General features: G+C 42.4%; 2 protein-coding genes across 19 annotated transcripts in view; one reads left to right on the top strand and one right to left on the bottom strand.

Moving 5' to 3' along the window:
• LOC133423111 (NACHT, LRR and PYD domains-containing protein 14-like) overlaps positions 1-22,126 on the bottom strand; it is a 285,843-nt gene extending 263,717 nt beyond the window's left edge. For 12 of the 17 annotated variants that reach the window (XR_009770795.1, XM_061713230.1, XM_061713237.1 and 9 more), the window contains exons 1-7: positions 20,429-20,992; positions 16,887-17,006; positions 14,733-14,797; positions 12,850-14,641; positions 7,931-8,104; positions 7,273-7,455; positions 6,788-6,964 (exon numbers count right to left, since the gene is read on the bottom strand). Coding sequence is in view for 16 of the 17 variants with exons in the window: in XM_061713230.1 (XP_061569214.1) it covers positions 6,788-6,964; positions 7,273-7,455; positions 7,931-8,104; positions 12,850-14,641; positions 14,733-14,797; positions 16,887-17,006; positions 20,429-20,577 (2,660 nt within the window). In the remaining variant the exon portion in view is untranslated. Of the gene's footprint in view, positions 1-6,787; positions 6,965-7,272; positions 7,456-7,930; positions 8,105-12,849; positions 14,642-14,732; positions 14,798-16,886; positions 17,007-20,428; positions 20,993-21,809; positions 21,860-22,034 lie in introns of those variants that run through there. The other 5 variants (XM_061713231.1, XM_061713232.1, XM_061713239.1 and 2 more) reach the window with 5 other exon arrangements.
• The window catches only part of LOC133423113 (NACHT, LRR and PYD domains-containing protein 14-like), a 485,953-nt gene that overhangs the window by 359,220 nt on the left and 101,269 nt on the right, over positions 1-25,464 (top strand). The gene's annotated exons all lie outside the window — the stretch shown is intronic.

Here is a 25,464-nt window from a genome sequence, read left to right as displayed (position 1 = left end):
ATTCCTGAAACTTCTTGTATAAAAATCTGATTACAACGTCACTCGAGGTCAGCATTTCTACCAGACCTCTGGTCTGTGCAGACGTGCTCACCGCCGGCTCAATAAAACCTCATAAAAAAATCACAAAGCGGACTTCTGAACTGGTTTGATAATATTCTTCAACAATTTGGTGCCGTTGACCCGGATGACAATAGACCTTCGATGGAAACTCCTGTTCCAGAACAACGGCGCAATCAGCGACTCTATCTAAAATTTTAGAGGTTAAGGGATCCACTTACAAAATCCCAAATTATTGTTGCTGAGTTGTTGTCGAAAGTCTGTGAATTGGAGTGCCCGAGAATGGTTGACGTCATCCTGAGATTTTAGGTAAGTCCGCTGTGTGGTTGTGAAGGTTATTTTTATTATTTTGTGTTATTGGGAACGTTATTGTAGAGATGTTTTTAGGAACGCTGGCAATTTCATAACACTTGAATTTGATTGTGTTGTGAGAATGTTCTGCTTCTCCTGCCTTAAGAATCTGACTCGCTCTTCTAAAAAAAGGTTTAATATCTCGGGTAACATTAAAGAGAGAAATGGCCAAGAGCGCCATGGTTGGTCTGGTACCAATAAAAAGATAGTCCAGGGGGACTATTCTTATGCATATGCAGGACGTGGGGTCCGTAAGTGTTGGAACACTGATATATTTGTGAGAAATAGACATACTGTATGTAGAGAAACTGTTTTATTTTATAAGTCGGGATGACACGCTCTCCCAAAATGAGGTATATTTCATTTCTGCAAGAATCGACTTGCTCTTCTTGCACCAACAGGAATGATTTGTATGCTCTGTCAAGTGAAGTTTTTCAGTTCTTTAAATACATGTATGGTAATCACGGTACCGATAGTTTTATTTGTTAGTTTTGTTTGTTACTCAGTTAGTATTAAATATTGTTAAAATAACTAAAAAGCACTTCAAACTCCCTCAGATTTTTGGAGGGATGAAGGTAGACGCCGTAATGCAGAATCTCAAATAGCTTCGCTTACTGATCAAAATAAAAAGCTGATGGCTAGAAGGATTTAAAAACACAACGCAGACAAAAATGAAATTAGAGAACCAGTTAAATGATAAAATCAAAACCTTTATCCGATGAAACAGATTAAAGAATCAAGTGACGATGACACTTCTGATGACGACTAGATTTTACAAAAATCTGTTGTCTACAAAATTTGGAGCCGAAAGAGAACTAAAATAATAGTAAGAGAATTTAAATAAATACACAAAAATGACTACAGGAAACAGCTGTTAAACTAATAACTTTGTCACATGATTTGAAAGGCAAAGTACTTGATGCGCAAAGTACTTGATGCTTGTAGAATTCCCTTTAATCCCACAGCTGTTGCCAAAATCACACCGAGCAAGCTCAGACCTTTTATGTCACGAGATCAGGTTGATGGATTCCCTCCAGGGTACATGCAAAATATATATTTGCTAATTGCCCTCAAACAAAGGGTAGGGCTGGATAACGCAAAAAAAAAGAATCTGAAATGTATGAAAATACTAATGTCTTTTTCAAAAGTGTTGTCTACACAGGTTGAGCGCTGAGAGGAGGTGGAGAGGAGCCAGCCAATGATTATTCACACCAATCCACATGTCACACACGTCTCAAACAAAGAAAATGGGAACGGCTCCCATTGTGGTGAGGCAAATCAGAGCATCCCAATTTACATAATCTTATCCTGCCTATGGTACCTTCATAATTTAATTGCATGGAAATCTGTCTGTGGCCTACTATAACGTCTCTGAATGCATGTATAACTAATCTCTAACTAGAGGTGTCAAGTAACGAAGTACAAATACCTCATTACCTTACTTAAGTAGAACCTTTGGTTGTGTATGCTTCACTGGAGTAATTATTTTTCAGACGGTTTTTTACTTTTACTCCTTACATTTTCACGCAATTATCTTTACTTTTTACTCCTTACGTTTTGAAAACAGCCTTACTCTATTTCATTTCGGCCTTTAAAAAAACTATCCAGTTAAATTGTGCCATCCGGATAGAGTGAATTTGGTTGTGGTTGGATGAGAAGTATAAACATATTTGGTTTGTACGTGTCTGGTCTCTGAAACACATGTTAATGCTCAATAATGCACATATATGGTTCTTTAATATATTTGCATTATACTAAGATGCATTCATTTTCAATGGCTTTTAGCCTTAATGGTTTTTCCCCGCTTATATTACTTTTACTTTTATACTTTAAGTACTTTTGAAACAAGTACTTTATACTTTTACTTGAGAAAAAAATTAAAAAAATAAATAAATAAATTTTGAGTTGATACTTCAACTTCTACAATACTTCAACTTCTACAGGAGTATTTTTGAACTCTAATATCTATACTTCTACCTGAGTAATGAATGAGAATACTTTTGACACCTCTGTCTTTAACACTCGTCCTGACTTTTCCTGTTTTCCTCACTGACGGCTCTGCTTATAAAAATGGAATACCATACGCAGGTTATACAATTTGTGATAATTCTTAATTGTTGAAAGCGCCCTCCTCCTCCAGCTCCACCCAAGTAGATGAAACTATATACTGATCAAAAGGTAAAACTGTTACAATCTATACAGATTCCAGAGATGCTTTTGGTTGTGTATATTGTATTTTATAGATTTTATATATATTGTGGGCGAACCGAGCATTTATCTCATCCTCGGAGATAAATGTGGTTAATTGATTGGTGAACTGTTACAAGCCTGTCAACTACCTTCATCTATTGCTTTGTTAAATGTGAAGCCCACACCCAGTCCAACCCTGTTTTCACTAGGCAATGCTTCAGCTGACCATGCAGCAAAAGAAACTGCCAAATTTGGCTTACCTGTCTATGTAAAACTTTGCCCTTCTATACCCACTAACGACCTGGTTTCTCCTAATGATGTAGCTCTCCTACAAGAAGACTACTGAGGTGAAGAAAAAAACGGATTGTAGCATTCCCATGGTTGTAAAAATGTAAATAATTTGTGGGTCAGCAACGACGGCCGCGTTGTTGCACCCACATCCTTGTACACGTGAATAGTTGATCACAGTTGGCAATCACAGATGAGAAAAAGGGGGAATGTGTCAGATAGTGTTGAAAGACTGATAAGCTCCAAGATTTGCATCCTATAAAAATATTGCAAACATTATCAACACTCCCCCCCACCGTGACTTTTTTTGAAGCTCTGCAAATAGACATTATGTGAGGGATATGAAATTATTCTTGTATGAAAATGTTCATGTATGAAAATGTTTTTGTATGTGCAGAGAATTTTAAACTGGACTTAAATGGACAATGTTGACACCTGTTAACACCCATTAGGAAGCACAAAACTCACGCCTCATGAAAGGATCATGGGTAGACCTATGACCATACCAAGCAATTCAGTTCTGTATATATGAAGAAGATGGACTTCCATGCCATGGATGAATCCATGATATCATTCTGTTGTACTCTAAACTTCTGCTGTTCAGTCAATCCACAGAAAAGTAAAAGCTGTCCAGTCTCTTCTTAGTGGCAAACCATGCCACAACCCGGAGACTGGGTTTGTGTCGGAGAGGGCCTCGGTGGTCCAGGGCTCAGCACGTCCTGCACCACCGACACTCAAGGGTGGGGGGCGCTGGCCTGGTTCCACGCGTCCCACTGCGGGAGCACAGCTCCTCGACCTTGCACCGGAGACCGGCCGATTCCTTCTTCTTTCTGTGGTACCCCGTCGGAGCCATTGAGGGGAGCAACGCGGGCAGGAAAGCCCAGCTCCAACACCCAGGACCTCCACGACTGGTGGAGGAGCTGAGGAGCGGAGGAGCAGCACAGGCCCCGCAGACCCCCACAAGCGAGACAATTATGGTGTAGCATCGAGATGTGACTCCACATACTCTCCTTCTGAAGAACCGCTTGTTAAGCCTAAAACAAGCCAAAAACCACTGCCCGATTCCATTGAGGATTCGGCAAGGACCGCAACAGGGGGCATGCCGATGCTCCCACGGGAGATGGCTGCTCTAGGGATGATGGCCTTGCGGAATCGTGCTGCATTGGACTACTTACTAGCTTCTCAAGGGGGAACTTGTGCTGTCATTAAAACTGAATGTTGTACATTTATACCCGCAATGCCACAGTCCAAGAAATAACGCATCACTTGAAAGATATTGCCAAAATGTTACATACACCTGTCATAAGTAGTTTGTTTCATTGGTTTAAAGAACAGTTAGGACACGTTGGTTACTTGATATTTGAATTTGCTTTGTTGGCTTGTTGTTATTTGGTTTCCGACCACATGTCTAAGGTTTACTTGCAAACACATGTATCACTCAAACTATTACTAAAATGATGTACTCCACTGTAAAAAAAAAAAAAAAAAAAAAAAAAAAAATTGTGAATTGATGAAACATTTTGACCATTTGGCCCCCCTGCAGGGACACAACGACGCCTTGCAGATTGCTCAAGCCCCCCTTATGCTCATAGACATGCGGGTTCCAGTTCCTGGGGACCCCTGCCGGGACATTGTCACGCAAGGTCCGGCGTTCTGCATCCCTGCCGAGACTTCCAGCCCCCACAGAGACAAAGAACATATACGGACTTCCTGATCCCTCAGGGGTGGTCCTAAAGCTAAAAGTCCCACCTCTCTCACTGGGCTGGTATTCCTGAAACTTCTTGTATAAAAATCTGATTACAACGTCACTCGAGGTCAGCATTTCTACCAGACCTCTGGTCTGTGCAGACGTGCTCACCGCCGGCTCAATAAAACCTCATAAAAAAATCACAAAGCGGACTTCTGAACTGGTTTGATAATATTCTTCAACACCGGTTGTAGTGACCGGTTATGAAGCGTTTTTCTTTTGAAGATGGTTTCTTGTTTTATATCGTTTTGTGCTTTGCATCGTTTCTCTATTTGCAGCGTTTGATGATGCTGCATTTGTCTTTGTTTTTTGCAGCAGGTTTTCCTGAACTGAGACGCATTAGGCCGTTGCAGAGCGTTTGGTTCTTGACGGCCACCGTAGTTCTGGACCGGGGAGCTGCTGACTGAGAGAGCTGTTGGACGCTTCCATTGTCGACTCCAGCAACACTTTTACTCTACAATATGTTCACATGTGGGACGGTGCACGTGCAGTGAATGTGCAGCAGCGGAGCCGGGGGAGAACGTCTGCTGTAAAGAGATACGGCGGTACGGACAAACCCCGACCTCACAGCGACTACAGCGGTCCATGAAGAACCTTCTGGAGGGAGATGAAGAGTTTCCTGCCAGCTGATCCCCCTCATCATCCTCACCTCTTCCTCTTCTATTTAAAGCGTCTGCAGCTCTCACTCTCACCAGAGTGGGTTTGTGGTCTCCCTGCAGATACCGGTCTCCAGCAGTTCTCCTGGGACTGCTATGCTGGACCGGACCTGTGTCCTTGGACCTGTTTCAGGTCCAGCCCTGATCGCTACGTCTGTCTGAGCTTATCTGTCTGTCTTGGGTTCTGACCCTGGCCCGCTGTTCCTGGATCTGTCTTCTGCCTCACACTAACAGAACTACAGACCGTCCTGGTCTCTGGACCGGTGGCCCGTCCCTGCACGGTCCCCATCTCCCTCTCCTGGTCCCTCTGATTCCTATTTGGATCAATAATGATTTAGATGAGGGTTCCTTACTCCTGGTCAGCCGTCATTCCAGCCCAGTCCCTGAAACCTGAACAACATGTTAGTTTGTTAGCCGTCAGCAGAAACCCGTCTTCCTCCAGGACGTGTGTGGTCTGTGTCTTCAGGGGGGTCTGTCTCCGTCAGAGATGAGCTTTCAGAGAGGATTTAAACATGAATATGTAACTCACTTCTGTCTGGTTCTGTCAGGTTCTGTCTGGACCTGGAGCTGCTTCCTGACAGCAGGAACACACATGTGTGACGGTGAGGTGTGTGTGGTTCTAACAGAACACACATGTGTGACGGTGAGGTGTGTGTGGTTCTAACACACATATGTGACGGTGAGGTGTGTGTGGTTCTAACAGAACACACATGTGTGACGGTGAGGTGTGTGTGGTTCTAACAGAACACATGTGTGACGGTGAGGTGTGTGTGGTTCTAACAGAACACACGTGTGACGGTGAGGTGTGTGTGGTTCTAACACACATGTGTGACGGTGAGGTGTGTGTGGTTCTAACACACATGTGTGACGGTGAGGTGTGTGTGGTTCTAACACACATGTGTGACGGTGAGGTGTGTGTGGTTCTAACAGAACACACATGTGTGACGGTGAGGTGTGTGTGGTTCTAACAGAACACATGTGTGACGGTGAGGTGTGTGTGGTTCTAACAGAACACACATGTGTGACGGTGAGGTGTGTGTGGTTCTAACAGAACACACATGTGTGACGGTGAGGTGTGTGTGGTTCTAACAGAACACACATGTGTGACGGTGAGGTGTGTGTGGTTCTAACACACATGTGTGACGGTGAGGTGTGTGTGGTTCTAACACACATGTGTGACGGTGAGGTGTGTGTGGTTCTAACAGAACACACATGTGTGTGACGGTGAGGTGTGTGTGGTTCTAACACACATGTGTGACGGTGAGGTGTGTGTGGTTCTAACAGAACACACATGTGTGACGGTGAGGTGTGTGTGGTTCTAACAGAACACACATGGATCACAGCAGGTTTCACATGAAATGTGAGTGAATGATGAAGAAGCAGCAGGAGGTTCAGACGATCAACACCTGAAACTCCTTCACCTGGACTGACGGAGTCTTCTCTGTTTGAGGAAACCAAAACCTCCAAGAAAACTCCAAAAGCTCCAGTCAGAACCGACCTGAGAGTCTGCAGCTGGTAGTGTGGACTCTGCAGCAGACCAGACAGCTGCTCCACATCTGCAGCCTGCAGCTTGTAGTTGAATCTCAGGTCCAGATGTTTCAGGTGGGAGGGGTTGGACTTCAGAACTGAGACCAGAGAAGAACAGCTGATCCCTGACAGATCACAGCACTGCAAGCTGCACAAAGACACCAGAGAAGAAGAACCAGATCAGTCTGATGGTCAGTGTGGATCAGCAGGAGATCAGCCTGATGGTCAGTGTGGATCAGCAGGAGATCAGTCTGATGGTCAGTGTGGATCAGCAGGAGATCAGTCTGATGGTCAGTGTGGATCAGCAGGAGATCAGTCTGATGGTCAGTGTGGATCAGCAGGAGATCAGTCTGATGGTCAGTGTGGATCAGCAGGAGATCAGCCTGATCTGCAGGTTAGTGTCAACACAACTTTATCATCAGATTGATCTGAACACAAAACTAAAACATGTCTGACCCCAGAGTCTCCAGTCTGCAGTCTGGACTCTCCAGGAAACCACACAGATGTTTCACTCCTGAATCCTGCAGGTGGTTCCAGCTCAGGTCCAGATGTTTCAGATGTTTCAGGAGGGAGGGGTTGGACTTCAGAGCTGAGACCAGAGAAGAACAGCTGATCTCTGACAACATGCAGCCCTCCAACCTGAATGAAGAAGAAACAGCTGATGACTTCTGTAACCATGTTGAAATAAATGTTTCAGAAAACATATTAGTGTAAATAAGTTCATAGTTAAACAGCTCTGAAGTTGAAATGTTAAGAAGTCCTTGACCAGCAATAATGTTTTGGTATTGTTCACTAAGTCAGTGATTCTGAACCATATCCACATTTGGGCTGCGAGCGCCATCTAGTGGGCCGCAAAAAAAAAATATCAGTTTTGTACGGACTAGAATATCTCCCGTTACCAAGGAAACTGAGTTATGGAGTAACTACAGTATATATGGACTTCGCGGAGGCAAACCGCCCCGCGTCGTCCATATATTTCTGATAATGTTCACCTCGTCGGGCATTATCCCTTACACATTCTATTCTATTTTATTTTGGACAGAACTTTAAGAGCCAGTTCCATCTTTGGAGGATGATAAGTGGATAAATGTGGAAACATCTCCAGTGGACTGACCTCAGAGTCTCCAGTCTACAGTTTGGACTCTCCAGTCCACCAGACAGAACCTTCACTCCTGAATCCTCCAGGGGGTTCTGACTCAGGTCCAGTTCTGTCAGATGGGAGGGGTTGGACTTCAGAGCGGACGCAACAACTTCACAGTGAGTCTTTGAGAGCCAACAACCAACAAATCTGTGATGAGAGAAAACATGATGTCAGTTGTAATAAAGTCTGATTTAAAGCCAGACTGATCCACAGGAGTTACAGGACGGTGCAGGAGATCACAGAACCAGAGTTACTAGAATTAAAGTCACGTACCAAGTACAACTGTGTCCACATAAAACTATTGTAGGTTTACAACTCTAAACTTGTAAACTTCTTCAATAGGGGAGTAACAATATATCTGCCACGAAATTTCACGATACGTGTGGTGGAGGTGACAAACTGTAGCTGATATTGGGTTATTAATATTAATCTATTGTGTTTACTAGTAACATCCTATTGGTGCAGCGGGATCACGTGACGACCTCGACCCGCCGACCAAAATCTGACTACGCTCTAGAAACTAGTACCGTTTTACCAAAATCTGACTACGCTCTAGAAACTAGTACCGTTTTACCAAAATCTGACTACGCTCTAGAAACTAGTACCGTTTTACCAAAATCTGACTACGCTCTAGAAACTAGTACCGTTTTACCAAAATCTGACTCCGCTCTAGAAACTAGTACCGTTTTGGTCCCGATCACGGGACTCTTGGGGGTTTTGAGCTCTGAACTTTTACTGATGTAAGGCTGGTGTAGAGTTAAGCCTTACCTTATTAAATTAAACCTTTTACTGATGTAAGGCTGGTATAGAGTTAAGCCTCACCTTATTAAATTAAACCTTTTTGGGGTGGTGAGTAGGATAAACACGGGGAAACTTCTGCTGAGTTCCAGTGTACTTTAATGTCCCTCAACAGTGTAGGATTTTAGAACATCAACACAGCACCTAGTGCCGTACTGTGGCGTATCACTCCGCCCAATCTAAAACAGACTAATCACTACAGATAAACTGACTAGTGTCATTATAGTCCCTGATTTACATCAGAATATAAAGAATATATTTATAAAATAATGAAATAACCTTCTTAACAAAAATAAATCTCCTCTTACACTTATAAGGTGAGCATGAATCAATGTTTTTTCTGATGTAAAGATTGTGTCGTCCCCGACGGTGTGAGGATGAAACAATACCGGGGTTCAACCTTACGGCCTCAGGTGGAGCAGGTGAAGCTCTGAGCTCTGGCACAAGATCAATAACTGTCATGTGGGACTTTTCATAGTTTATTTATTTACTTTTATTTATTTATTTAATTTTAGTTGTTACATTTCTGGAAAAGAAAAAAGTCAAGTCATACATGAGAGAAACTATTCAGTTTGTGTCTAAATATTTGTACTTGTATGAAACTGAAGATGCATAATGCAAACCTGACATTTACTTTTAGTTCAGTTTGTGGAAAATGGTTGGCCTGGCTTTCTCTTTAAAACTTAAACAGTTATAAAACATTACAAACTGTAACAATAGTGCAAACGCACAGTATTGTTTTGTATTTTGTGTCTTTCAAATAAAAGGCAATCTTTTAGAGTTTTTAGAGTTTAGAGTTTATTAATTTAGCACAATTAGATGCATAAAGCACTGCGCAAGGAGGGAACGAGGTTCTATAGCAAACTTGTACAAGGTTCCACCCCTGTCAAAAAAACAAAACAAAGGACAAGCAGACAGCATGCATGAGCTAAACAACAACAAAAGACAAAGATCAATAGCAACAGGAATTCAAGTACTTGAAACAACAAAGAAAGAACAAAAAATGTGACAAAAGCAGTACAATGAGAAAGAATATATAATTAAAGGTCGATAAAATTAAAGGTCGAGTAGAGAAAGTAAATTAGGTTCCTGTGGAAAGTAAAAATTCCTTTAGGTTTTTTTTGAAAATGCATTGGGAGGAGGTGGACCTCAGTGAAGAGTTTAAGTCAGACCAGAGCTTGGGGCCTCTATAAGTAATGTTGAATTGGTGACTTGAGGTTCGGGAGGACGGTATAGATAAGCTATTGTTACTAAACCTTGTTTGATATGAGTGAAAGTCTGTTGTCAGAATAAAGAAATTGTGAAAAGTAATAGGCAGATCTTGTTTCCTGTATATAAACTTATGAATAAAAAGGCATGTTTGATAGGCATTCACCTTATCAATAGGTAAGAGTCGATACTTCAGAAAAAGAGGCGCTGATGGCGCATATCTAGAGGAGTGGGAGATCAATCTCAGAAACCTCTTCTGCAATAAGAGTAGTTTTCTTAGATGAGTCGGATAATTAGCTGCCCAAACAATGTTACAATAATTTAAATGAGGGAACAAGAAACTATAATATAGGGTTAAGTAAGCTGAGGAATGAATTAAAGGGAGAACTTTCCTCAAAATGCCTAGCATCTTCATGGATCTTTTGGAGACGAGATCAATATGATTACACCAGTTGAGGTGTTCATCTAGAATAACCCCCAGAAATTTGGTTGAATTGACTTGAAGGATTTCATTACCATTTATTAGAATTTTGGCTAACTCCTTGGGATAGAACTTATTAATGTTACAAAAGACCATGAAGTTGCATTTATTGACATTGAGGGTCAGTTTGTTAAGTTGGAACCAGTGGGCAATTGAAGAAAGTTCATCATTGGCACATTTAATCAGAGTGGGAAAATCCTCATGAACAGCGATGAGATTAGTGTCATCTGCGAACAGGACAGGAAGAAATGTTTTACACATCATAGGCATATCATTGATATAAATTAAGAATAGCAAGGGACCCAAGATTGAGCCTTGGGGTACACCAAACAAGATTTTAGATTTTTTAGAAGAAAAGTCATTAAGATGGACAAATTGTTCTCTATTGGTCAGATAGTTTTTGAACCAGTTAAGGGCGGTTCCCGCCACACCATACCTGTAGAGCTTAGAGATAAGAATGTTGTGATCTACCGTATCGAAAGCTTTACTTAAATCCAGGAAAATTCCTAAGGCAAATTTTTTATCATCAAGAGCGTTGGAAATATTATTTACAAGCTGGAGGAGTGCATGTTCTGTGGAATATTTTTTTCGGAAACCATATTGGTGTTTATATAATATATTGTTAATTTCAAAATGTTGAGATATTCTATGAAAGACCAGCTTTTCCAGAATTTTAGATATACAGGGAAGAATAGATATTGGTCGATAATTTCCGAATTCATTAGTGTCACCCGATTTAAAAATCGGGACGACTTTTGCAATTTTTAATTCCTGGGGAATGATTCCAGATTGAAAGGATAATGAAAAGATATGGGTAAGAGGTGGTAGTATAAAATCAATGGTCTCTTTGATGAGGGCAGACTTAATGCCATCATGCCCAGCCGCCGAGTTCTTTAATGCCATGATAATACTATGGACTTCCTGAGGATTCGGGGGATCCAGGTTTAAGAGTGGGGGAAACTGCCCTTTAATTAGGCCACATGGATTCCCCTCAGCTGCCTTAATACAAGATGCCAGATTGAAACCAACATTAACAAAGAAATCATTGAACCCATCAGCCACTTCATTTGGGTTGAAAAGAGTGCCTTCCTTCCCCTTCATCTCTGTAGGTGTGGCTAGAGGTGATTTCCTACGATTTAATAGGTGGTTAATGAGGTTCCATGTTGACTTGGGGTCATTTGAGGCAATATTAAATGTATCAGCATAATATTTTTTCTTAGTTTTCCTTACTAAAGCTGTAAATCGATTTCTGTATTGCTTATAGATTTCTATATTAGTAGGAGAAGGATTTATGATTGATTTTCTATAGAGTTTGTTTTTTTTTCGAGAGAATTTCTTCAGATCTTCTGTGATCCAGGGCTTCCCCTTGGAGGATTTTTTGTTAGAATTCATATTTATCAGAGGGAAAGATGCCTCTATAGCCACATTCATGAGTGTTAAAAATGAGTGATAGGCTTCATTGACATCGTCCGACCTTAAAACCTCATCCCATGAGATGGAACTGATGACTAACTTAAAGGATTCCATACTCTTTGTGGTAATTTTACGATATTTCATTAGTTTATAAGTATCAGATTTGATCTTTGGAAATCCATAAGTACGTATAATTTGGAAGACTGGAAGATGGTCTGAGGCATCACACAACAGCAGGCCTGGGGTGATATCACAATCAATTGAATTAATCAAGATGTTATCAATGAGTGAGGCTGATGTCTTAGTTATCCGGGAAGGGTTGGTTATCAGAGGGTAAAAATTAAAAGAATACAATACATTTAGGAAGTCTGATGATGATGTAAGATCCCCATTAAGCAAATTAATGTTAAAATCACCAAGTAAAATACACAATTTACGTTCCTTATGTATCAATTCAAGCGTAGAGTAAAGTGCATCAATAAATGTATGAAAGTCAGAGTCAGGTGGTCTATAAATGCAACCTATCAAAACACTTTTCTTACAGTTAAGTTTTCCAGTCACATGTTCCTCATTTAAAAAAATACTGCTATAATATCGTACTGTATCGTTATCGTGACCTCAATATGGTGTATCGTACCGTATCGTACCGTATCGTGAGATTAGTGTATCGTTACACCCCAATTCTTCAATAATCTCAATGAAAATGTCTGATGTGATGAGTTTTCTGTAAAACTGTCTGTAAGTTCACATCAACAAAACTCCCCGGTGGTTCTGATGTTTCATCTTTCTCCGTTACATAGATTCATCTCTGAGCAGCAGAAACATCAACTAGATCAAGTGTTTGAAACATGAACCTCTGGTTGACGTGACTTGAGGTGAACCAGAATAAAACAAACACATCCAACTTCAAATGTTTACATTTTCAAGATCAAAACCAGATTTGAAGAAGTGAACTGCTAACTGATGGTGTTATTGATCCATCTGGACTCACCGAGCCTTTCTGCAGTTCCTCACAGCTGGAATCAGTCTCCATCCACCCCTCCATGGTGTCTTGTACTTGCTCATGTCCAACTCATCCAGAACCTCCTCCGACATCTGCAGCATGTAGGCCACAGCTGAACACTTCATCTGAGAGAGTACCTGCCCTGATCTGTTCTCTGACTTCAGGAACTCTTGGATCTGCTTATGAGCTGAGAGGTTGTTCATCTCCACCAGACACTGGAACATGTTGATGTTTCTGTCAGGAGAGATTTCATCAGTGCTCATCACCTTCAGGTAGTTGATGACTCTCTTGATGGTTTCTGGATCGTTCTCCGTCTGGTTCAGCAGAACTCCTAACAGTCTCTGGTTGGACTCCACAGAAAGACCATGAAGGAAGCGGACAAACAGGTCCAGGTGGCCATTTTTACTGTCCAGGGATTTCTCCATGACTCTCTTCAGGAAGTCATCCAGAGATGAGTAACTGTAGTCTTCTCCCAGGAAGTTCTTCAGCACATCCATGTTCCTGGTGGACCAACAGTGGAGCACGTAGACTGCAGCCAGGAACTCCTGGATGCTCAGATGAACAAAGCAGTAGACGGGTTTCTGGAAGACCTCACACTCTCTCCTGAAGATCTGGGTACAAACTCCTGAGTACACCGAGGCCTCTGGGACATCCAGACCACACTGCTCCAGGTCTTCTTGGTAGAACATGATGTTTCCTTTCTCCAGATGTTGAAACGCCAGCCTCCCCAGCTTCAGGAGAAGGTCCCTGTCGGCCTCCGTCAGCTCCTGTGGACTCGTCTCATGTCCCTCCTGGTACTTGTTCTTCTTCCTCTTGGTCTGGACCAGCAGGAAGTGGGAGAACATGTCAGTCAGGGTCTTGGGCAGCTCTCCTCTCTGCTCTGTGGTCAACATGTGGTCCAGAACTGTAGCAGTGATCCAGCAGAAGACCGGGAGTTGACACATGATGTGGAGGGTTCTGGATGTCTTCATGTGGGAGACGATGCTGCTGGACCGCTCTTCATCCCTGAACCTCCTCCTGAAGTATTCCTCCTTCTGGCCGTCGGTGAAGCCTCGTACTTCTGTCAGCCTGTCCACGTGTTTGTGAGGGATCTGATTGGCTGCTGCAGGTCTGGAAGTGATCCAGATGAGAGCTGAGGGAAGCAGGTTCCCCTGGATGAGGTTGGTCAGCAGCACGTTGACCGATGAGCTCTGTGTGACGTCAGACACCACCGGACCGTTGTTGAAATCCAGGGAACGTCTGCTTTCATCCAGGCCGTCAAAGATGAACAACGGTTTCCCGGCAGCCAGCTGCTCTGCTGTGAGCTTCTGGAACGATGGATGGAAAACCTGGATCAGCCTGAGAAGACTGAGCTGCTCCTCTCCGATCAGGTGCAGCTCCCTGAACGAGAGCAGAATCACCACGGTGACGTCTTGGTTCTCCCAGCCCTCGGCCCAGTCCAGAGAGAACTTCTGAACCGAGAAGGTTTTCCCAGCGCCAGCGACGCCGTTGGTCAGAACCACTCTGATGGCTCCATGTTGGTCAGGTAAGGCTTTAAAGATGTCCTGGCACCTGATTGGAGCGTCATGGAGGCTCTTCATCCTGGGAGCTGTCTCCAGCTGCCTCACCTCATGTTGGGTATCAACCTCTTCACTCAGTCCCTCTGTGATGAAGAGCTCCGTGTAGATCCTGTTGAGGGGGGTTCTACTTCCTGGTTCATCAGTTCCTTCAGTCACATGTTCACATCTGCTCCTCAGACTGGTCTTGTGTTCATCTAGGACCTCCTGCAGACCGGCATCTGCTGAAAGACAAGAAGAACTCTGAAACTACAGAACAAAAGTCTTTCCAGTTGTCAGAAATGATTCCATCAGCAGACAGAAGTTCAGTCTTACCTGGTACAGTTCTGCTCTGACTGGACGGCTGCTCCTCCACACCAACTCCTCTCCTCTTCCTCCCTCTGTGAACACATGTCTTCATCACTAAAGTCATTTCTGACTGTTGTAGAAAAACATCCAGATGAGTCAACAGTGTCCAGAAGCTCAGGTGGTCTCAGAGAGTAAAAGTGTGGCTGCTTTTCTGTTTGAATTCAGCCTCCAGACGGGAATAAAACTGATGCTTCTGGAAGAGCACATTCATTTATTTATGTGTATATGTTTTACATTCATACGTTTATGTGTATGCCAGTAGTGGAAGAAAGAAAAACACCAGAAAAAACAAGGAAAACCAGTTTGCCCGGACCAGATATTAGGATCCAGGATCGGTTTCCCTTTTCTTCTTCCACTTATTCTTTAAGTGTTTTTTCATCCGTTAATGCGGCCCGGACCGTAACGTGTTCCCAGGCATGGCAGACATCAACACGTGCGTCTCCATCGTGCCTTCCATGGCTGTTACTTTTCTCCGTCAATAGTGTTACCGTGGCAATGCTAGACGCCAGAAAGTGGAGAAAATGGCAAAGATTCCTTCCTAATTTGCTCGGCCGTACTTTATCGCAGAGGCATCATTCAAGCGTTCAAAGACTCTTTAGATATTATTTTTGAGTTTGTACATTCCTCCCCTTTAATCAATAAAGAAGAAACAGCAGATTTTCCTTGTCTTGGTTTTTTCCAGCCTCATAAAGGATGGATTTTCCATCTTCTTCCACTTGGACCGTGATCTGACAAAAGCACCCGGGGCTTTGTTAAGGTCCAACTGCTCTGATTGAGTCTGAGTATTTGAGATTCCTACTTTATCTTCTTCCCCCCGATTCTGACTAGAGTAGTAATGGAGCAATGTTTTCATCCGTTTACCAAAAGCAACAGAGAGTTTTCTTGTAGATATTCCCATGTTTGTATTTGGGAAAGGTTGGTACTATTATTAATGTCTAACATCAATTCTTTGATGTTCATTCTTTAAGAGGGATGATTGAACTTCCAATGATCTTTCCTTTTCCTGGAGAGTCTGATTTGAAAGTGTCTTATTAGCCAGTATAGAAACAGTGGAAGTGACTTTAAACTGCATCATGAACCAGAAACTAACCAGTCAATTGTCCCTTTAGCATTCCCATCAGGTTTTAACGTGTAAACTGTGTTGTGTGAGGATTGCTGGCTCTCCACACGTCCAACAACCATCCTCATTCTTAAAATGATCAATAATAGTGTTGGGTAGCACTGTGAATACTTAGAGGTCCATCTATCTAACCATTCACCTGGACCCACATTACATATATAAAATAAAAGGTTTATTCATATAGAAGTAGAACAATGGGAGGTATGAAAGGATCAATTTTAGTTCATAAAGAAATATTAAAACCAGATCACATGTAATTATATGAAAGTTAATTTCTGTTGTTTAATAATCTTATTGATTTATTTAATCTATATATTTATAACTATCAAAACATCTTTAACAGATTAGTTTTTAATGTCATCAACGAGTCACCATGGTTTGTCCAGTAGAGGGAGCGAGTTTCTTGCTGGCGGCTCATAATACATGAGAGCAGGAAGCAGCAGCTTCTGTCTGTTTTACTTGTGTCAAACCTTTACAGGAATTAATGCCTTACATTTGTAACGGGAAATAAAAGGTTTATTAATATAGAAAGAGAACAATAGGAGGTGTGATACGATTGAATCTAGTTTATGAATGAAAAATGTATTAAAACTAAATCAAATGCAATTATATGGAAGTTTATGTTGTTTTATATTTGTATCTAATCTGTCTATTTATTACTAACAAAACATCTGTGAGTGATTAGTTTTTATTGTCATGAAGGAGAACTAGAGTCCTAAAATATAAAATATAAAATATATATTTATGTTCATGTTCTGGATCTCTGGAAAGCGTCTAGAGATATAGCGTCTGTTGTATTAGACGCTATATAAATAAAATTGAATTGAATTTAATTAAAACTGCTGCTGAAACTGCTGAACACAGAAGACTCCGTGGTGGAAAAACAGGAACCAGAAGGAAAAAGTGATGTTTTAAGAAACTAAATCATCAAATAAACCACCATGGACAGAAAATATAAAGTCATGATGAGTCCTAGAATCAGTTAACAGCAGTTTTCTTACTCTGTGTCTGAGGGTCCAGGTTCTTTACTGAAGTCTGGATTCCAATCTTTGGACCGGTCACTCTTCATAGACGGACTGATGGATCCTGGAGACTCTGGTCTCCGACTGCGGTACCGACCTCTGCAAACACAAATTCCCATCAGTCACTGATAATATTGCTGATGAGCACTGAAGAAGATCTACAGCAGGGTCTCCAACTCTGGTCCTGACAGCCACAGTCCTGCATGTGTTAGATGTTTCCTGCTTCAGGATTGTCCACCCCTGATCTGGTCTGTATCCAGTCCTGGAGCAGATTACTGCTTTCCTCTCCTCCTGACATCAGAGCTCATGTTTCCTCTGCAGGAACCTTCCACAGGGATGAGGGATCTGAGGACATTCCTGCTTCCTGACCCTCTGAACATCTCACTGATTCAAACTCAACACTTCCTGAATTCAACTGAAATTCTTTTGTTGATGACAAAATAAGATGAATCCATTTACAGTTTTTGTGCAGCAATTTAACATCAAACTGTCCTCCCTCCAAAACCTGTAAAATGTTGAAATAAAACTTGTTTTGATCAAAAAACAACAATTCCAGGTTCCGGTGGGATGAGGAGGATGTAGGACGTGTTCCGCCGAGGCTCCGCTGGAATGTGACTTTTTTTACACTTTTATATCACACTTCTTAATTCTTTTTGCCGGTATTTAGCCCCAACATTAAAGCTTTTCACTACCTGTAAAGGTTTGGGCTCACGGGCGCTCTATGGGCCTGATTTACTAAAGGTTTGCGTGCGTAAAAACCTGTGCAAACTTGACAGCAACCGCAAACCAATGTGCGAACTGATCTACTAACAGCTTGCAAAGACGACTGCGTCTCTGAAATCTGCAGAATAGCACACGCAATCCATTTAGTACTTTTGCCCTGATGAATAATCAATATGGGGCGTAGCCGCCAGAAAGCGCTAAATACTGGGAGGGGAAAATGCAAATTGGTCCATTTACCACACGCAATGAGATTTACCAAGCCTGAAAGTAATTGCGCGTATTGTGATTGCGTCTGTATTTAATAAGTTCGAAAGGAAGGTGCTAATCTGCTGCTGCTGTTATTGTGGCAAGGAGGCGACATCCAAAATCAAAGAATACGCAGAGAGAGAGTCTTTATTCTGCTGCATGCTATTTTAAAAATGGTTGCACAAGTTTTATTAAAGGCCACTTTTTCTTTAGTTCTTCGCCTTATATCTTGCCACCTTCTCTTATTGTGCCCCCCTCCACTCGCCCACAAGCAGGCCAAGCCTTTGTGCCAAAACTTTGTATTTTATTGATTATTTATCTTATTGAACGTGAAATCATCCTTCGTAAATTACATTTAATTAAAACCCGTGCTTATTAATCACAAAACACAGGTTAAACATCATGACCAAATCCGCTCCGACCCGCTGTGTCAGTATCAGCGCAGAGACTGCAGCTTCGCCTGAATTATGGTTCTGCGTTAAATCGAGGGCGTAGCCGACGGCGTAGGGTCGCGGTGCGGTGTGCGTCGTCGCGTACCCTACGCCGTCGTTTCTGCGTTAGTGTAACGCAGAACCATAAATCAGCCTTTAGTGTGCGCTCTGTGCGCTGTTCTGAACACTTCTCTTCTTTCGGCCATATGATCGTCCCGTCTGTCACACATTTACTGTCAGTGTTTGCTATATAATATATAATATTTGCAATATACTGTGGACATCTGAATAAAAACTTAACTCATAAATAGATTGAATCAAAGCGCTCTCCAGCTCTGCGTCTGATTGTCTTTTTCTCCTCAGATCATGCCGAGCACCGCTGGGTCACGCAAACCCGACCAATTCAATATTAAAATCAAATTCAGTCCTGTGGCCCGTTTTTCTATTTCGTATTTTTGATCTGTGCCCAAAATTGAAATATGAAAAACCAGACGTTTTTCCGTTATTTGTGTTATAATAAAAAACTAATAACAACATAACCAGTCACTTTTTCATGTTTTGGTTTTTGATTGGCAATAGAAAATGGAAAGAACGAATGATACACGGATTCATCCAGACTCACCATGGTGCAAAGTTTGCGCTCGCAAACCGTAAGACACGCAACACCTCATTTAAATACTGCAGTTTGCACCTGTTATCAATTGCGCACGCAATCTTAGTTGATCACCCGCAAAACACACAACAACAGCACGCGCAAACTTTTTCAGTGCACACGCAATTTAGTACTCTTTATTTAGGATCTTAGTAAATCGGGCCCTATGATGGCAAACCGAGGGAGAGGCGACGCAGCAGCTCCGGCTATCACCTGAACCGGAAGCCCCAGATCAGCCAGATACCAATGCTGCCTTGATACTGAACATGAGGGACATGATGGACCAAATGTCTCCTTGATACTGGACATGAGGGACATGATGGACCAGATGTCTCCTTGATACTGGACATGAGGGACATGATGGACCAGATGTCTCCTTGATACTGGACATGAGGGACATGATGGACCAGATGTCTCCTTGATACTGGACATGAGGGACATGATGGACCAGATGTCTCCTTGATACTGGACATGAGGGACATGATGGACCAGATGTCTCCTTGATACTGGACATGAGGGACATGATGGACCAGATGTCTCCTTGATACTGGACATGAGGGACATGATGGACCAGATGTCTCCTTGATACTGAACATGAGGGACATGATGGACCAGATGTCTCCTTGATACTGGACATGAGGGACATGATGGACCAGATGTCTCCTTGATACTGGACATGGGGGACATGATGAACCAGATGAGCTGGGACGTCCTCAGTAAGTTGGAACCAGCATCTCAGCAGCAGTAAAAGAGAGATGGTGGAGCTCCGGAGCCTTTGAGAACAAACTGGCCTCAAATCAATGAAAAATGTATTAAAACTAAATCACATGCAAATACCGGGCTGCTCGGCGGTGCACTGGGTTAAGCAAGCGGCTCATATACTGAGACTACAGTCCTCCTGCAGCGGCCGCAGGTTTGAATCCCGGCCTGCACCTTTGCTGCATGTCATCCCCATTCTCTCTCTCTACCCCCTTCCTGTCTGCACCTTCAATAAAGGGCCACTAGAGCCCAAAACCATCCATCCATCCATCCATCCATCCATCCATCCATCCATCCATCCATCCATCCATCCATCCATCCATCATCTATACCCGCTTTATCCTTTGCAGGGTCACGGGGGTCTGCTGGAGCCTATCACAGCCAATTTTTCAGGCGAGAGGCAGGAGTTCAACCTGGAAAGGTCGCCAGTCCATCGCAGGCCCAAAAAATTCTTTAGAAAAAAATTAAATTACTAAGTCACATGCAATTATATGGCCGATCTGGAGAGCTGGTTTCATCCTGAACCAAACTCTGCTCTCTGAACCAGCAGGACCACATGGTTGAGGAACACAGAAGACTCCGTGGTGGAAAAACAGGAACCAGAAGGAAAAAGTGATGTTTGAAGAAACTAAATCATCAAATAAACCACCATGGACAGAAAATATAAAGTCCTGATGAGTCCTAGAATCAGTTAACAGCAGTTTTCTTACTCTGTGTCTGAGGGTCCAGGTTCTTTACTGAAGTCTGGAGGATAATCTTTGGACCAGTCACTCCTCATAGACGGACTGATGGATCCTGGAGACTCTGGTCTCTCCTCCTCTTCCTCCACACAATCATCCATCTTCTGGACTTCAGTCATTCAGAGACATGAACCACAAACACCCACCATCTTTGAATCTGTAGACAGAAACTTTATTAGAACACGACTAAGTCATGAAATCAATGTAACAACTTTCCCTGAAGGACTTTGTCCAAACTGGTGAGGAGGAAGAAAGAGGTTTTACTGATACTGACGATGAGACAGACCTGAAGCTGAGTCTCCTCTAACCTGACGCCAACATTTCTGTCCAGGTGGGATCTGTGAAGCCGAGTCTTCACCTGGAGAAGATATTTTCTGTTTCATTAAACACTCAAAGAAAGACTGATGAAGTCATCCAGGAAACCACTTCTTCACTGATTCTCACTAAAGAGCCCCAACCTGAACGTTACCTGCTCCTGTTCAGTTTTCTACACAAAAACATCCCTTTATTTCTCTGAGATCATAAAACAACAGTTTTCAGGAAACAGTCGGACTTCAGATGTTGGTTAGTTTAACCATGAATCCTACTTTGTTAGCTCAAGGCTAACTTCCTTCTTTGTTCGGTAAACAACCCCCTGAACGACTCGCTGAGAAACAGACTTACAAAGAACCATTGTGTTAAAGTCAAGTCTCAGAGAGAAGAGTCTAAAGTCTAAAGAAGAGCTTAAAAAAGTCTCGGTTACTGAAATAAATCAAACTTGTAGAATCCGTAAAACTCTTCTGAACATCAGGATCTCTCACACACACACACACACACACACACACACACACACACACACACACACACACACACACACACACACACACACACACACACACACACACACACACACACACACACACACACACACACACACACACACACACACACACACACACACACACACACACACACACACACACACACACACTATTGACAGGTAGTGGCTATTTTAATACCAGGTTGTTCAAGTCTCCTGATCCAGGATCTGAACCTGGTCTCCAGAAACAATATTCAGCTTTTCAGTATAAACTGTCCTGAAAACGTCACATTACGTTTATCTGCATGTTCAAAATAATGCAGCAAAGTTTTGTTAACAAATTCAATCAAATCTGATCGAAAAGTTATTTCCAGCATGGAGAACCTCTGAGAACGTGACACATCTGTCTGTGGAGACGACGGCACGCAGCAGAAAAACAAGATTTAAGTCTTTTTAAGTCACCACATACCAAAAGTAACACTTTCCCTGAGATCTTTGTACATTAAATCAACTTCATGAGACTGAATCATCGTATAAATACAGTTTACTGACCTGTTAAAATGTAGATATAACAGAAACCACCACAGCAGGAAATGTTCAGACAGGAAGTTCAGCACACACACGCCTGTCCAGCTGTCCTTATAAGGACCTTCTATACTTCTGTTGTGTTTCCATCTGAACCCAAACCTCAGATCTCTCGTCACCCCTCAGCTGGACTCCAACCAGAACCACAGAAATGACATTTAAACAGCAGAAGAAGACTGAAGCAACACTAACCTGGTCTCCTCTGCTGCTCCGTCCACATCAACATGGAGTCTGAACTCTGAATACCTTTATCAGTTAGAATCAGAGCTGCACTTCCTCCCTGCAGTTACAAGAAACCACGTGACTGTTAAGAGAGAGAGAGAGAGAGAGAGAGAGAGAGAGAGAGAGAGAGAGAGAGCGTGGTCGCCCCCTGGTGGTCGTCAGTGTTCATTTATTTGTGTAAATGTATTTGTTTTGTAAAGAAATCAATGTTTTCAAAAACAGCTGCTAAAGTCATGTGACCATAACGTGGGACTGCAGGCAGAACGATGAGGAAACGACTCTCAGTCCAGGTCGGGACGTCGTCGGATCTGTTTTAGGGGCTTCAGTCATACGACGTTGTGTAGAATCTGTCACTTGTTTTATTCCCAAACATCACTTTCATTTACAGAAACTGCAAAGTTTTCATCTTTAGGTTCAGACGTTTGGATTCAGAAAGGTTTTCATCAACAATAGAAGTTGACGAGATCGTGGAAGACGTTGCCGATATCATTGCTGGGCAGAGTCATGCTATTAAAATGATTTTTTTGCCCCAGTTATCATATTTATATCAGAATATTCCAGTGTTTCTGACCAAATCCTTCTTTAAAAAAATAGACTCGATTGTACTCCCTTTCCTCTGGGAATACAAAACACATAGAATTGGCAAGAAACACCTTTGCAGATATAAGATGGAGGGGGGCTTGGCACTTCCAAACTTTTTGTCATATTATTGGGCTTCACAAATCAGGATTATGGCATATTGGCTGGATGACACAGTAACTCCACTTGAACTGGTCAATCTGGATAATACTTTTACTCTCTGGGAAAAGGCAGGCATCCATACAATAGGAGACTTATACATTAAAGGCAGATTTGCTTCTTTTGCACAGTTACAGAATAAATACCAGTGTTTCCTCTACATTCATTCAGCAGTGGCGGTCCGCCACTGCTAAATCATAGCCGCCACGCCTGAAATTTTTTTTTTATTATAATTTTTTTTTTTTTGCAAATGCACCATCGCCGCATCTCTCCACCTTCACAGCACAGCCTGTGTGATGATGAGCGCAACGGTGGGGGGAGGGGAGGGGAGGGAGTGGGGTGTTTGGGGGATCCTATTGGAGTTAATTACTCGCGAGAGCGCGGCCTAAAGTGACATCACGTCAGGCACCAGGTCAGAGTCAGAGTCAGAGTCAGAGTCGTAAGAAAAAAAAAAAGGAGAAGTCGCCGTAAGAAAAAAAGGCAGCGAATTACCGGAGAAAAGGTAGACTTATTAGGGGCGGACTGGCCATCTGTGTGATCGGCCAGTACTCCAGGACGGATGGTGGCCGGCCACAGTGTTAGGGCTCGGCCAGGCGGGGCTTTATAAATATATGGGCTTTATAAATGTATTACATATATGAGCGCGGAGTCGGCGTGGCGAGGAGCTGCGCGGCGGACAGTGAGTCGCGCTGTGAAGCCTGATTTATGGTTCCGCGTTAAATCGACGCAGACCTACGCCGTAGGGCAAGCGGCGACGCGCAACGTACGGCGCGCGTCTCCGCGTAACCTACGCCGTAGGCCCTGCGTCGATTTAACGCGGAACCATAAATCATCCTTAAACCACCTGCAGCCCGGGAGGAAAAGTTAAGGAGCGGCTGCGAGTTGTTAATCGGCATTGCTGGTTCGTTTTCTTAACTCTAAGCTTTGTTGCTTTGTTTGTTAGTTTGCTGGTGTTTTTTTTTCCTCTCTGTGATTTTTAAGTTATTTGTGAAGAAGTTCTGAGTTCCCTGTGGGAGTTTTTCTGTGTTTTTCTATTAAACTACGCCTCGTTTTGGCTAAAGTTTAACCCGGTTTTATTTTTAAAATTATCTTCAAAACATAAAAAGAAATCGATCAAAAATCACAATTAATACAGAAATTATTGGTGCTGTAAACATGTGTCTTTTTGGAAAGGTGCACAACATGGACTTTGGTAGAATAAGAACAATAGTGCATTTGGAACAAGGGAATGTCATCCTGACTTCCCACATGAAAAATATTGTTGGAAACAGGCACCAAATATAATATATTTAATTTTCTCAGATGGCAAAAATAAGAACTTTATTGATCCCACATAGGAGTAATTCATGTTATATCAGCTATAGAGAACAAGGTAGTGCCTAAAAACAATATATATCCCCCTCACAAAAATAAGAAAAATAGAGAAACATATTTTCTCACCAACAAAACATATTTAAAATTTTCCAAGTAACAAAATAACATTTTTCGGTCAATGTAATAACATTTGAACCATCTTTCAGACAATTAAATTTGTTCATGAGAAAATATGTTTCTCTGTTTTTCTTTTGTGAGGGGGAACACAGTCACAAGAACACCTGGAAGCATTCATGCTTATGACCACAGAGAAAGATCCTCATGTCCCTTGACAATGACAGAGTTTCAGAAAAAAGTGACCTGTTGAAGAAACTCCTTATCCCTAAACATTGAGAAAAATGGCATTGCTGGTTTGTTTTTTTAGGTTAGTATTCAACCTTCATTTCTATGTGAGTATTCAAGTTAAACTGTGTATTTACACCCTCGTTACATTGTGATTTTTCATAACTCATACAGTGTTGTGTATTTCAGATACCTGTTTTGTATTGGTTCAACCAGAGGGACTGCAGTGAGACCTTAATTTCTATGTGAGAGTATTCAAGTTAAACTAGAATACTGTGCTCTTAACACATCTAGTCAAATCAGTGCTATTGCTATAATTTGGATGGTATAGTATCATGAGCCACAATTAAGTATTGTGACACTCATGCCAGGCGTTATTGTTGTTGAGTTTCCACGCGCCGATTGCTTTGGGCCGGGCCTAGTCAACGTCGCCGCCGCCGCCACCCCCCTGGGAAGCATGCCCCCACTGCTGAAAAAATTCCTAGAGGAAACACTGAATACCATCTACCTGGAAGTAATTTTTTCAGGTATTTACAAATCATAAACTATGTAAGAACGAATCTGTTAAATTTCTAGACCTTCGAAGGCTCCCATCTTGACAGATCCCTCCGGCCTATGTCTCGCTTAGAAAAATCGATATCTTATATATATGACACCTTGCAAGCTACCAATCCTGTGAATTCCAATTTAATAAGGACAGAATGGGAGGAGGAAATGGGCACTGAGATCCCGGATGCTCTATGGGTAGATAGTTTAGAACACGTCCATAAGTGCTCTAACAACGCGGCACTGCCTAATCCAGTTTAAAATCATACACCGTCTTCATTATTCTAAGGAGAGCCTACATAGAATAAACCCTGAGATCTCCTACATGTGACAGATGCCTCTTAAGCCGGGCAGACACTGTGCGATTATTGGCTCGTTTTGAGCCGATTTTCCAGTCGTGCAAATTTTTTTTGATCGGGCCCGATTTTGACCCAATCGTTGCTCGTGCCTCGTGCAGTGT

This window comes from Cololabis saira, chromosome 22, assembly GCF_033807715.1.
Source record: "Cololabis saira isolate AMF1-May2022 chromosome 22, fColSai1.1, whole genome shotgun sequence".
Classification (NCBI taxonomy): Eukaryota; Metazoa; Chordata; class Actinopteri; order Beloniformes; family Belonidae; genus Cololabis; species Cololabis saira.
This window is presented reverse-complemented; position numbering and strand designations above follow the sequence as displayed.